The following is a 13,703-nucleotide window of genomic DNA, read 5'->3' on the forward strand; positions in this document are numbered from 1 at the left end:
AAATAAACAGGGTGTTTGTACTAAAACTGTTTTCCATTAAACAAAAACAGTTTCACACCACTTGCTTACACCATACTGTAGCTAAACATGATCTCAAAAATATTGGTATTTCTCACTTCTAAGATTTTTGTCAACGTATAGTATTACATGAACATGATTAATTATGCATGCTTACTCCTTTAAAATACATATATTATTAAATAAAATATTTAGGAATTTGGATACTTCTGGAGAAAAATACAGATTTCATACATATTATCTGAGTATTAAAAAGAGATTTCCTCCGAACAGGATTAAGATCATTCTCACTGGACAAGTCAGTATCTAAAGCTTTATAATTTACTATCAGTGTAGAAAATTAGTCTGTTTTCAAAATTTGTTGAATTTTTTTTAAAAATAAATAAAATAAATGATCTTGATGTAAAAAATGTGCTTAATGTACATTATAAATTATATTCTTAAAGTTACAGTTGTAAGAAGGGTACATTCAATTTTTTTCCAAATAATCCTCTTTCACTGAAAGTTAACTGAAAGCACATTTTAATTAAAATTTAAATTCTAATTAAAACTTCGTTTAAATAATCCCTGTTTTTTGAACGAACAGGTGTAAATCCAGATGAAATCAACTGATAATCGGTATGCAATGATAGGACCAGGAATTATCTTTGTATCATGTGCGGTCAACAGAAAAAATACAACCACGGCTGTATGCAACCCCATCTGTTATCAGGGAGACAAAATTTGGAGTATTAATAGAAAATAAGTCTTTTTCCTGCTCCATATGCACTGTGTTGCTTGTTTTTTCAGAATACCTTCAGAAACTCTTAAACCTGGTGGTATGACAAGGCATTCAGTGAATGTTTTAAATGTCTAAGACATTGCTGGACCCAACCAGAAACTTTAAGGTTTCTATTAAAAATCAGCTTATTGGCACAATGTTAGAAAAGCTGTGTATTGTCCAACAAATTTTTTGCATGTTTCTAAGGATGGTCACTAGGAGATGTCACAGGAAAAAAAAAAAACTACAAACAAAAACAGGAAACAATGTTAATATTTAGCAGAATATTTCCATCCTAATTAGAAGTTTGTGACACAAGGATTTAAATCAGATAGTATCTTAGCTCTCAGTTAATTTCTACTGCATGAATGTTTCTGCGTGTCTTTGAAACAATTCAACAATTCAAATAAAGTAGCCACTGATATACTAAGTAGTGGAAAAACTAAGAGGAAAATTTAACCTTTCTCAGCAGCAAAACAATCTGAAAGTTACACACCTATGGATTTTCTTTTTTTGAATTGACTGATTTTTCAAGACATCTTTAGACCCACATGAATAATAACTTGAGCCTCTGAGGGAGGGGTACATCAGTGCTTGCAGTTAGAATTACTTGTTTACCATCCTAGACTCATGCAATCACAGAATCACAGAATGGCTTGGGTTGGATTACTTGTCGACCAAGGAGTCCACCCTTCAAACCCAAAACTTTCCAATTTAGAGAAAACGTGACGGTGAGGGACCATGTCAAAGACCTGGCAGAAGTCCAGGTAGATCAGTTGTCTTCCCTTTGTCCAACAACGTGGTCAGTCCATCATAGAAGGCCGTTAGATTATGCCAGTAAAACTGTGATTTCACTGAAATGGTTTCTCCTCCTTACAGCTGAGGTGGTTTTTTTCTTTAGACTCTAAGCTAAGCTTGGAAGTGTTACAGTGAGTTGAAGAATGATCTAACTCCTTTGAATTCCTAAAGAGCACTGTTTCAATTCATTTTATATAGAATATGGAACAGCCATAAAATGACACTGAGATTGGTTAAATTTAAGTTGCTAAGCTATAAACTGAAACAATCTTTAAACTTCATGTTACTTATGCTTAAGAGCTTCTTAACCATCAGAGTTTACATGTATTTTACTAAGAACAGGTAGATTGCTTTAAAATTAAGGAAATAATTATTTCCATCATCTTCTGAAGACAGAAGTACAAACTTTATATTTCTATGTTATTGTCATTTATATTTCTTGACAAGGTTGATTGCTAGCGATACACAGCATTTCAAGTAAAATCAATCACATCAATTGGAAACCTGCAACAGAAGATCGGTCATACACTTTTCAGTAGTAAAACAATGTCCAGAGAATCTTTTAGCAGTGTAATTCTCATGGGCATTTTCCTTATTATAGTTCCTAGCAAGAAATCTACAGAAATGGTAAGAAACAACTGTCTGAACTCAATGATAAGGAACAAAGACAACACAAACTGCATATGAATAAGATCACATTATCTTCTTAGTTCTATTATTCTTTTCTAGCAATTAGCACCTGGCAGTGGCTAAAGAGGTACAATTTTGACAATACATTCATTAACTTTATTCTAGTGCCTTGAAAAATACTATACTTTCTGTTAAACACTACAGGAATGCACTTTTACAGCAAGTAAGCTGTAAAAACCCGACAGAGTGTTGGGGTTTTTCTCTGTGACAAATAATAGTTCCATGTGGCCATTGTAAATATTTTTTGTTTAATGTTGGCTGTAGTTGTTAATTCTCAGAAATACTCAATGACTACTAGGGATTTTGGAGGGAGATCCCAAAACTTTTCTACTTCTATTGAATAATAAGACAGTGAAGTATGGCTTCTACCTGAAATCTTCAGAGAGGAAAAATTTTCTTCAAATAAAAACGGGAAAGACAAGACCTCTCCATCTCCCACACTGCAGCACTTCACAATTTAAAAACACACAAGCCCATGCATACTACAATTCTGATGCAGAAAAATGTATCAGTACTTAATACCTGTCTGAATTTACCATCCTTTTGTTGTGAAGTATCAGTAGTGAGAATTGTTTCTGTGCACAGTGGCGAGGCTATAATCAACAACCAAAAGAACTGGAAAACAACATACTGACATTCTGATTGAGGCACCTTCCTAACTGTTTTAAAGTCTGCAAGCTCAGGATCTTGTTAGTTAATGACATACTGATTACAGTTTATAAGAACAGTTATGGGACAAGATGCAATGCTCTAAGCACTTACTAATCTTGACTTTACTGGAGTCTGTGATGAAAGACCATTGAAATCTCCAGTGACTAATTTACTGTTAATTACACAGTCAAGCTGAAGTTTATGGACTGAAGTCAAATTAAGCTTTTGTAGAAAGCCTCAGAAAGATATGGTCTGCATTGTATTGGGGAATACAATTATTAGTAAATAATTTTGTTGAAATTGGAGTAATTGTTTTGTTGAAGAAGGTGTGGAATACCTCACACTGACCTACAGCCTCATTGAATCTGCCCTGTTTCATCACCACTACAAGGCAGTCAATCACCCACCTAAGTGAAAACTGTACACACAGAAATCAACTGCAAGAAAGATTTCATGCCACAATCATATTTCAAGTACGTACGGTAACTTTGGTTTAAACCCTGCACCTTATTTTCTGTATAGCAATAGTAAGTATCAGCCAAAAGTTGATTTCTGCAAATTAATAATAAATTAACTGCAACAAACTCTAGTGCATCTATGTTAGAAAACAAAAATCCAGTAACTCATTTCTGAAAAACAAGGATTAAGTCAAAGCATATTTGAGAGAAAATACTGAAGCCAAATGGCAGTCCTAATGAAATCATGAATACGCCTTCATGCTAATAGTAATCTGATATTACCTCTGCAGGTGAAACAGAAACGACAGTGGTTTTGAGAGTCCATATTCACCTGCTTTGGTAAAGCACTATAAAAATAAACTTGACATTCAGGTGTAAAAAGAGCTCTGCTATACAATAATGAATGCATGAACCACTTACTCTGTTAAAACTTAAAATACAATTATTTCCCACACACGGCTTTTTTTCCCCTTTGTTATAGAGCCCAACAGAACTGGTACAATTCAAAAATACCAAAGTAATTCAAAGTGCTGAAAAGGAGATCTGATTTGTTGTGTCATACAATTTTATAAAAGCTATTCAGTTGGAAGGCAATAAATGAGCATTCAAGTGATTTATGCACTTTTGGATCACAATTTCTTGCACAATGTTTTATTTTTAAAAATATATATATGCTGTATACTATTATGTTTATTCTCAGTGGTATAATAAAATCATAAATCTATCTGATGAAAAATAGACTGTATTCCAATTGTATCATTGTAGCACATAGAGCTGCTGTTATCATACCACTTATAAAGATCAATGGTAACTTGAAAATGATTTCATTCCATGCTACCTCTAATATATTAGCAATAAAAATACTCTTTTTAATTTAAAAGTCACATCAGCTGCTGTCCATCTTCTTTTAAACTCCTCTCCATTTCTGAAACTGACATATTACAGTAGCAAAATATCACCTAGTAACAACAGACCTATGTTCTGATTTTCCTTGTAAAAATTAGTTAGAAACTAGCTTAAGTGTCATTTCAACAGAAATGCAAAGCCTTCACTCAGAGGATGGCAAGGCACTGGCACAGGCTGCCCAGAGAAGCACTAGAGGTGTTTGAGGCCTGGCTGAATGGGGCCCTGGACCCTGATCTGGTGGGCTGGAATTGGGTGAGCTCCAAGGTCCTTTCCAACCCAAGTCATTCTATGATTCCATGACTAAAATTGTGAAAGGAACAATCAGCCTTCTTAAAAATATTAATATATTTCCACTGTGATGATGTTAAGCATAGCATATAGTGCTATCTGATATAAAACATGATTAAAAAATGAGTGGACAGGGAAGGTTTATCAACAGTTAGCACAAATTTAAGGCATACTGAAAAAGAAACAGTAATAAGGCATGCCTTCCAGAGACTCATCTTGATAGTAATCACTCTAACTTTCAGTCTGGCAAAATGACAAAATCAGAGTTATTTGCTAGCTGAAGAGCTGACAATATCTAGTTTATATATTTGCCAAACATGCTGATGCTAATTTTTCCAAGAGCAACATACTTCAGAAACATCTGTTATTACTGTTTTATGACACAAACTGGACACCAAATATCTGCATTTCACTAACACTAACAGCTGGAAAATTGTTCAAATTTGGGTAGTGGTCCACAACTTAAAGCATATTACCCAAATCTTCACTCTTATTGCTAGCCTGGAATATTTATCATCAAAATAAACAGATATCAAATATTAAAAAAAAAAAAAAAGATAAGAATAATATAAACAAAATCTTAAAAATCCCTCAGCTTGGCACAAGCAATGGAACATTAACACAGAGATGACCTAAATCGTTTTTCAGCGAAGAACAGCATAGATTTATCTCCGTTATTCAGGAAGCTGGTTGGTAACAGACACAAAGACCTCTCACAAACGTAGACTTTACTAAAAGTTACATAAACCACTTGTTATGAAGGCATTCTTTGAAATTGAGACTCTCCAGCATGAATGCCTTAGCCAAAAGGTAAACACTGCCCAAATTTAATACAAAATTATGCTACTTGTTATATTTTTGAGTGTACTTTTCCTTTTTTTCTTTTCTTTTTTTTTTTTTTTTTTGAAAGGGCACTTAGTTTATTTGTGTAAGAGCATCTTTCACAGTATTCTAACAGTACTAAAGAGCGCAGCTATAAAACACTACCAACACTTTTCAAAGTATAGAGAAGACATGAAAACTTTGCTTTTATTTATTTCCCACAGAAATAAATAGGCGGCATTACTTTCAGAGTGATCTACGTATCATATAATGAATGGACAATTAAACATATTTGAAAATGAATTCTAGTTATAAAATCCTCTGTTGCATCATGAATGTACTTAGAGTAGATAAAATAATGAATTATATAAGAAATAATAAATGTAAAAAATGATTTGCATCTTCTGCTTCCATTAGAATTGCTTAAAGGACACTATGGGATCAAATTCTAATTTTTTCTGTAGAATTCTGTAGCTTTTAGTGAATAAAAATTCCCATAGCAATAGTGAATATTAACTGCCATGGGAATACACATTTTCTTCTTCCCAATATCACACCTACTGCCATAATTCCAAAGATTAAGATAATTCTGTTGCTAAAAATACCACACAGAGAAAGACCATAGCATAAAAATTAGATGCTATTAAATACCGTTAAATGCTTAAGTGAAAAATGCAAATTACTATAGATATAAGAATTTTAAACTGCAAGTAGAAAAGAAAGAAGAGAGAAAATGTGCATTTCTTACTAAATGTAAGTACTTTCACAAAGATTTTGGATAGAAATAGCATTGTCTTTACCTAGAAGAATTCTTCTTTATTTTTTCATCAAGATCACTAAGGATCTGTTGAAACTCCAATTCTCCAGGGAGGATATTTAACAAACAGTCTAAATTGGAAGAATCAAGAGAATACTCTCCTCCCCACTCCATATTCAGAACCTGTAAAACACACACAGAAAATTTCTTAAGTAAGTGAAAAAATCACAACATAAGTATCAAAGTTTACAATGCTTTTTCCTCTGAAACACATTATTAAGGGAAGTGTTTATGTAGGGAATTTAAAATCACTGTTGAATAGTAAACCTTATGTCTGCTTCTGAGCACAGTTCTACAGAGTAAAAAACAGATTTTTTTTTTTAGCATCTTGCATTTTTCATTTTTAAAAAATCAGTTATTTTAATATCAACCAGAAAAAAAGTCTTCTTCATTATATTAAGATTATATTTTCACTATGATGACTAGAAATCATGAACACATTAGTGAATATTTTATTTGCTATATGTGCACTTCTTTCCAAGTAGTAATTGTTTTCTGTTATTTAAGCACATCACTGCTCAGTGCCCTATCCAGTCTGACCTTGACTGTCCTCCAGGAATGGGGGCATCTACCACGTCTCTGGGCAACCTGTGCCAGTGTCTCACCACTCCAATCGTAAAAACCTTCTTTGTTATATCTTCTTTGTTATATCTACTCTAAATCTTCCTTCTTCTAGTTTGAAACCATCTCCCTGTTCTTTTTCACCACAGACCATATCTGTTCCCTTCCTTCTTACACCCTCCATTATCTACTGCAAGTCTGCACTCAGGCCTCCCTCTTCTTCAGGCTGAACAGCCCCTGTTCTCTCAGCCTGTCCTTTGGGAGTAGAGTAACATGCCTTGGAATGTTGTCATGACCTTGGATTATGGTTTGGATTGTCCTATAAATACTGAGTCATTGTACTTTTGCTAAAAAAATATGCTTTCTATCACTAGCAGCCCTTACTGAAAAACAAACTGTGACTGTCTATTCTGTAACCATTCAATTGCTATACTGTCAAGACTGACATTTTTTCCTCAAATATTGCTTATTCCCATTTTTGAGATCTCTAAAGGGCTAAGCCTTCGACTGAGGAGAAAGCTGCTAAACGGTTACAGGTATCTTCAAAAGTGATAGCATGAATAACACTTTCTAAGCCCTAAACTAGCAGATAAGCTGCCCTTCTCTTTTCAAAGAAATGCCTCCAGTCACATTTTGGGAATTTACCTTGAGATGCAACTACTACAGAAATAGACTGATGAATCCAAAGTGAACAGTCTACACGACGCTTGCTCCAAAAAAACCCAACTCATCAGATAAAGACAGAAGACCACAGTACGCTTGCTCAAATATGAGTGCAGACCTACAGGTAGCAGAATGGAACATTTCTTCAGGGCAATGCCAACACTGATTCAGGTTTGGGTCTTTCAAAACAAGTTTAAGGCATGAAGGTACCTTGGATCGTACTATTTTGCACATCTGAGTTAACAGCATAAAACAATAAACATTTCATGGATATGACATTTTCTTAAATTCTCATAAGCTACAAAATACCTCTCTGCAAATAACAATTCCAAGGCTTCCCAACATTTTCAGACGTAGCTGAATCTCTGTCCCCCTTCTGGATGTAAACCAAATATATCACACAACACACTGAAGGAGGATCAGTCTTTGAACATAAGACTTGGAATTGTCTTAACAGATGTTACTGTAATTAAAAACACTGTAATTAAAAGTAGAAGTTAAAAAGCACCATCTCAAATGCTGAAATACTTCAATCAGCCACTCTGGCAAAAGGGCAATAGGCCAGTGTAGTTCTGCAATCAGTGGAGAAAAAGCAAATTGCACTTTATGAAAAAGAGATAAAATGAACACTGAAAATAAAGTTGCTTATTCATATATGATACTATTTATATTCAGGCATGGTCAATCAGACCAAATCCTTTTCTCTTAAGAATTACTTCAGAGTTTATAAAGACACTAGCTCCATTCAGTATTTGCAAATCAAACCCATCTTTTGCCTAACTGTTTTAACAGAATAGTCTATGATTAGTTCAGTATAGTACACCATGTAATGAAGAAAAATCACACCTTTGAACGATTAAAAGTTTTCATAAAATAGCCATGCAATCAGAATTTAATATACATTTGTTCCTTATTTTTTCCTTACACAACTTAAGTTTCACAGAAAATACCAGTACACTTTAAAGACCACTCACTATTTAAAGAATTCATCATAGTAAAAAAATCACCTTGTAAACACGACAGCCTAGTTTTCATATAGGCTTTCCTGTGAGACTTGCATATCATACATTTTCAGTTCACTTGTCAAAACAAGGTAATTATTTCTTTCAGTTTTGGTTTGTAGGGGAAAAAGAAACATTTCATTAACCAATTTTCAAAAACTGCTTTAAGTGGTCAATAGTTTAGTCCTTCATACAAAAAGTATTCTTGCAGTGCATGACTATCATGTTGAAGAAGCCAAAAGCAAAAATGTTTTAGAATGAAAGAGCAAGTACAAGAAGATACAAATCACTTCAACTTGAACACTTAGTGCAACTGGTGCCAAGGCCCTGAGTGAGTGGTTCCCTGCCTGATGACATGTTGCTCTACAAAAGCCAATCGCCAACTCAATGAGACACAACTCGAGAGAGACATCCAGAGAGACCCACATAGGTTCGACCAGGTGAACCTCATAAGGCTCAACAAATCCAAGTGCAAGGTCCTGCACCTGGGTTGCACTAACTACAGCCATCAGAATAAGGCAGTGAATGTAAGCATGCAGCTAAGTAGATATGCAGCTATACTTCTAACAGTTTATGACATAGACCCCATTACTTTAAAGATTAAACGACGAGTCTTTCATTACAAGTAAAACATTACTAGTAAAACATTACTAGATCACTTCTACCACATAAAAATCCATTCCAACACTTCTAGCAACTTTGTAAATTAAAATTACATTCTGAATTGTAAATTAAATTAAATTGTACCCTTCAAATGGCAGGGTGGTTGAAACTGAGATGAAACTTTTCTGAAACTCAGAAAAGATGAGGTCCTTTTCAACCCAGGCCATTCAGTGATTCTAAATGTTGATGAACTTGCTTACTGATAAATACTTCATATTGGTTGTTCTTTATTTTTCTACAGCACCTTAGTCAGCTACAATTCTTGTTTTGACATCAAGTGTGGTTCAGATATTATGGGACAGAATCAGCCACCCATAATATTGGGCAATTTTTTTTTGCTATAGTTGCACATTACCTGGAGAGGTAAAAAATAAAATAATCTCAGTACAGCTTTAAAGTTTAGTTTGCTTGTTTTCTAACTTCTGCTATTTACCACAACCCACGTATATGCACAGACAAAACCCCTCAGCGGATAAAGAAAGGGTAGGCTGGTACTGCTATATTCGGAGAACTCATTTCTAAACAAAGACTAGTGTAAGCTGAATCTAATTATACTACAACTTTTCAATTTGGTCTTTAAAAAGCCATTCAAGGGTTAAACAAGAACCCAAGATATGTCAATAATTTCATTCAGTTAATGCCAGTGTATTATTTTAGTTCTTATATAATAAGACAGTTATTTCCTAATAGGTTAAGTACTACCTTCAGTATTTTTCAAGGTGACATTTAAATAACTATTTATATTTTGAATTTAAATAATAATTTGCACATAAAAAATATTTAGAAACTATTACGTAATATGTTTATTCATTTAGTACCATTTTAATTTTCCCACACATAATGCTCTGCACTTTGGTTTTGTGCAACACAACACCAAGCTGGACTGTTAGCTTACTGACAGCTTAACTATTTGAAAACTTACTTTCTTAACTCTTACACCTAGAGATCTCATTCTGCATGTATCCAGGAAAATAAAACCATTACCATTAATATTAGCTTAAAAGGAGGTTGTTAATGTACCTCTGATTTGTAAACAGGGATATTTCAATGTGAAGCACTGTATGTACACAGAGCTAGCCAAATCATTCAAGCTTTTTTTCTGATACTGCTTCTTATCTTACAGGAGATATATCTTATTGCCCTGGCATCCTTGTAAAACCAAAGGAGATGAGAGAATCGACAAGAGTTTTCATCACTGAGCTTACATTTTCAAAGCATCATCTTAACAATGACTTTCCTTATCTATCCTTAGTTGCACAACCGTTCCCAGCCACTTTACAGCACAGAAGATGTTGTCTGCAATTGCACAGCAGGTAGCAGTGGAGATGGCAATGGCTCGAGATAATATTCAATGTGAAATTCCTACTGTTCTGGATTTAGTATCACTGAATATTTACAGTTGTTTTTTTTTTGACACAACATAGGACTAACACAAGAAATACATTTTAAAATCAGAATTTTTGGAGTTCTATTGTGATATAATAAAAGCTTTTTAATCAGTTCACCCTGGTAAAAATCTTTTCAAAATTTTCTAAGTCTAAAGTAAAACAATAAAAAAGGGAAGAAATCAAAAATTCAATTTATAAAATAACAAATCTCTTTAGGTTCAGTAAATAATCAGACACAGAAAGTCTTTATTTATATTTTCCAGATACCTTTTCATTCACCTATTACCCAGACTTTACCAAAGCATAAATAGCTTTTACAAAAATATTACCATCTAGTGCCAGAAACAAGAACATACAATGCATACCACAAGTAGTATTAATGTAGACAGTTTTTAGTTAATAATTGGAATGCCACAAGTAACTTTGAAGCATATTTTAGTAGAAACATTTTAGGACGTTTCTGCAGCAGACATTTTTATTCAAATGCTAATTTTATACCCTTGTTTTAACCACCATATATATATATAACATATTTTCCCCTGCATTTTTTAAAGACATATTCTCAATTTCTATAATTAAATTTGTAATCATATTGGATACATTCTTCCCCTCTGACTTTGCCATTATAAAAGACAGTGAATAAGGAAGTGGGATTAGGACATATCCCACTAAGTGGGATTGAAGAAACACAGTCCTCAGTTTGTCTTCTAGATACTTGTACATGCAAAAATTTGAAATTAAGATCTACAATTTCTCTTTATGACTTTGCCTGCATTCTTTGGGTCACGAAGTGAAATGCTGAGAAAACAAAGCAAGAGAATCAGCACTGCTTTCTTCAGTTTGTCTCTACATGAATTTGTAAGAGATTCTCAAAGACACAGACAGAATCCTCATCTACATAAACTTAATCAAACACTACTGGTCAAAGGCAGTGACTTTGAAAGAAGTTGCAAAGAAACTCTTAGGGAGCAATGTCAAAAAAGGAATAAAGCACAACATAAATTTACAATCTTCAGAAAAGAAGAAACAGCCACTTTCTGAGAAGCTCTTAAGTGAAAAACTTTTGTTATCATCTCTGTCTCTCAGCTAGCTGCCCCACAGCTGGAGTCACAAAGTACACAACGTCCAACATTCAACATGTATCAGCCAGCCATTTTAGGACAGCAAACCCACAAACATTACACAACCTACACGAGAAAAGTCGGTGTCATTCTTCATCTTCTTATTAGTCTTTACAGCGACTAAAACTGTAACTGACAAAAACTGTTCGTAAGAAGTCAGACTTCTTGTTTTCCTCACTTCTGGCATTCTTTGGTAAAAACAAAAGAATGAAAAATGCCACTGCACACATATTTCTTTTCTTTCTCAATTCTTCTTCTTTTTTTTTTTTTTTTTTTTTTTTTTTTAAATGTCTGCAACTCATTTATATCTAATAAGTTTAAAAAAGGAATCAACCTGGTGTAATGTCTTCTTCAGAAATGGCATGAGGCCTGTTTTACTCAGAAACACTGCATGGTGTTTTTTTTCCGAAGGACAGAAGTGAAAGATATCTACTATAAGTGAAAATAACGATGCATTTACTGCAAAAATTGTCTTTTCGTTTGTAGCAACAGGAGATGCTATTTAGGAGTAGTGTGTGAATTTCCCAACTTTCTTTCATGTACAAACACAGAAAGAAGAGGCAGTACTGTATAAATCCCTAAATCCCTCACAGCTATACTTTCAAATCCACCTGCTATAGCCTTGCCATCTTGCTTGTCATTAATGTCTAAAATTGTACAGATTTATAAGGACTGTACTGAAAGAACTAATCTTTTAACACATTTGTAAAGGACCTAATATACACCATTCTCCATGAAAAACTTTGCAGATACGTACTAGGTACTTCTATGCTTGCCATAAAAGCCTTTTCTCTTCTGTTTTATTTCAAAATCCTCCATCACAGCACAGTACTCTTTGAGGATGATGCTATTTAAAGGAAAGAAATTTCAAGATCTTTGAGGTCTTATAGTTTAGAAGATCAGATACAAAGTTGTTAAATTTTTTTTACTGGCCATAGTCTTCCAATGAAACTGTTATATTTAAAAAAGATTACAAAAACTGTTTGTGACTTCAGCTTTTAAAAGGTGGGCTGCATTTCACTCCCTTCACTCCTGGACATCCTATTCTCTTCTAATATTTCTCAGTTTAAAGCAGAGGGTTCAAAAATGACAATTTTATAAAAATGAAATACAGAAATACTCAATAGAGATGTCTCTTAGGGTTGTCTAAGCTTATAGATATAATCTTTGAGGCATGTATAGCAATATAAATATCATGGATTTTTTTTTCCCCAATACTATTACTAACGCTTCTTAACAAATTCTATACATAGTCCTAAAAAAGTTTTACTGGCAACAGGATATGAGATAACCATTAAAATTCCTTATTCATTATTTCCTTCCTGTTATTCCTTTTCAGTAATCACACAGTTGTGCTGTATTCTGGATCATGTAGAACGTGACGGCCCTATGTCCTTAAGATGCCAAGAGGAAGATGAGGTGGATAATTCACAAAGATGTAAGTCCTCCTGCTAGGATCATAAGACACAAAGTGAGGTCCTGATTCCAATACACAGTGACAGCAGCTACCAGGGGAAGTAAGAAAGTCTCCAGAGACTTCTACAAAAAGAAAATGAACAAAGGTGAAAATGAAAAGTATGGTTTGTGCTTATGGTGAAAGCATCCACTAGCCACAGACCACACAGACATCTATATAAAGTACTGGGGAACTACCTTACTAAAAAACAAAGTCACAGTCCAAAAGACTTTCCATTATTTAGCTGCAGGTCAATAAATGGGTTGTCCTATGACAACTGAATTGCACATAGGATGCTTGCTTTTTTGAAGATTTATAATTCTGGCATCACTTACACTAAGTATGTTAGAAATGGTCTTAAATATTGATCACAACATTTGACTGCTTGACCACATTCTAGTACCAAGGGAAACCTCTACCTTAGTAATGACTGATTTTGGAAGATACATAATAATACAACAGATAGCATAGGTCATCTAGTTAAGGGCTATCTACCTTAAAGAAACTCCTATGCAATACTGGAAACATTATCAAAACCAAAACTCATTGTTCTGTGACAAAAGTTCTTACATGTATAAAATGAAACATTTACGCGTTACGTTCTAAAACTTTACAGGTAATTTGGCACATTGATGGATCATA

The 13,703-nt window shown here is 33.9% G+C and overlaps 1 protein-coding gene across 4 annotated transcripts in view; it reads right to left on the bottom strand.

Annotated features, from left to right (window-relative positions):
- KIAA0825 (KIAA0825 ortholog) overlaps positions 1-13,703 on the bottom strand; it is a 225,993-nt gene that overhangs the window by 188,314 nt on the left and 23,976 nt on the right. For all 4 annotated transcript variants that reach the window (XM_072358868.1, XM_072358870.1, XM_072358869.1 and 1 more), the window contains exon 2: positions 6,192-6,331. In XM_072358868.1, the coding sequence (XP_072214969.1) occupies positions 6,192-6,322 (131 nt within the window). In that variant the 5' untranslated portion in view covers positions 6,323-6,331. The remainder of the gene's footprint in view (positions 1-6,191; positions 6,332-13,703) is intronic.

This window comes from Excalfactoria chinensis, chromosome Z (assembly GCF_039878825.1).
Source record: "Excalfactoria chinensis isolate bCotChi1 chromosome Z, bCotChi1.hap2, whole genome shotgun sequence".
In the NCBI taxonomy this organism is placed as follows: Eukaryota; Metazoa; Chordata; class Aves; order Galliformes; family Phasianidae; genus Excalfactoria; species Excalfactoria chinensis.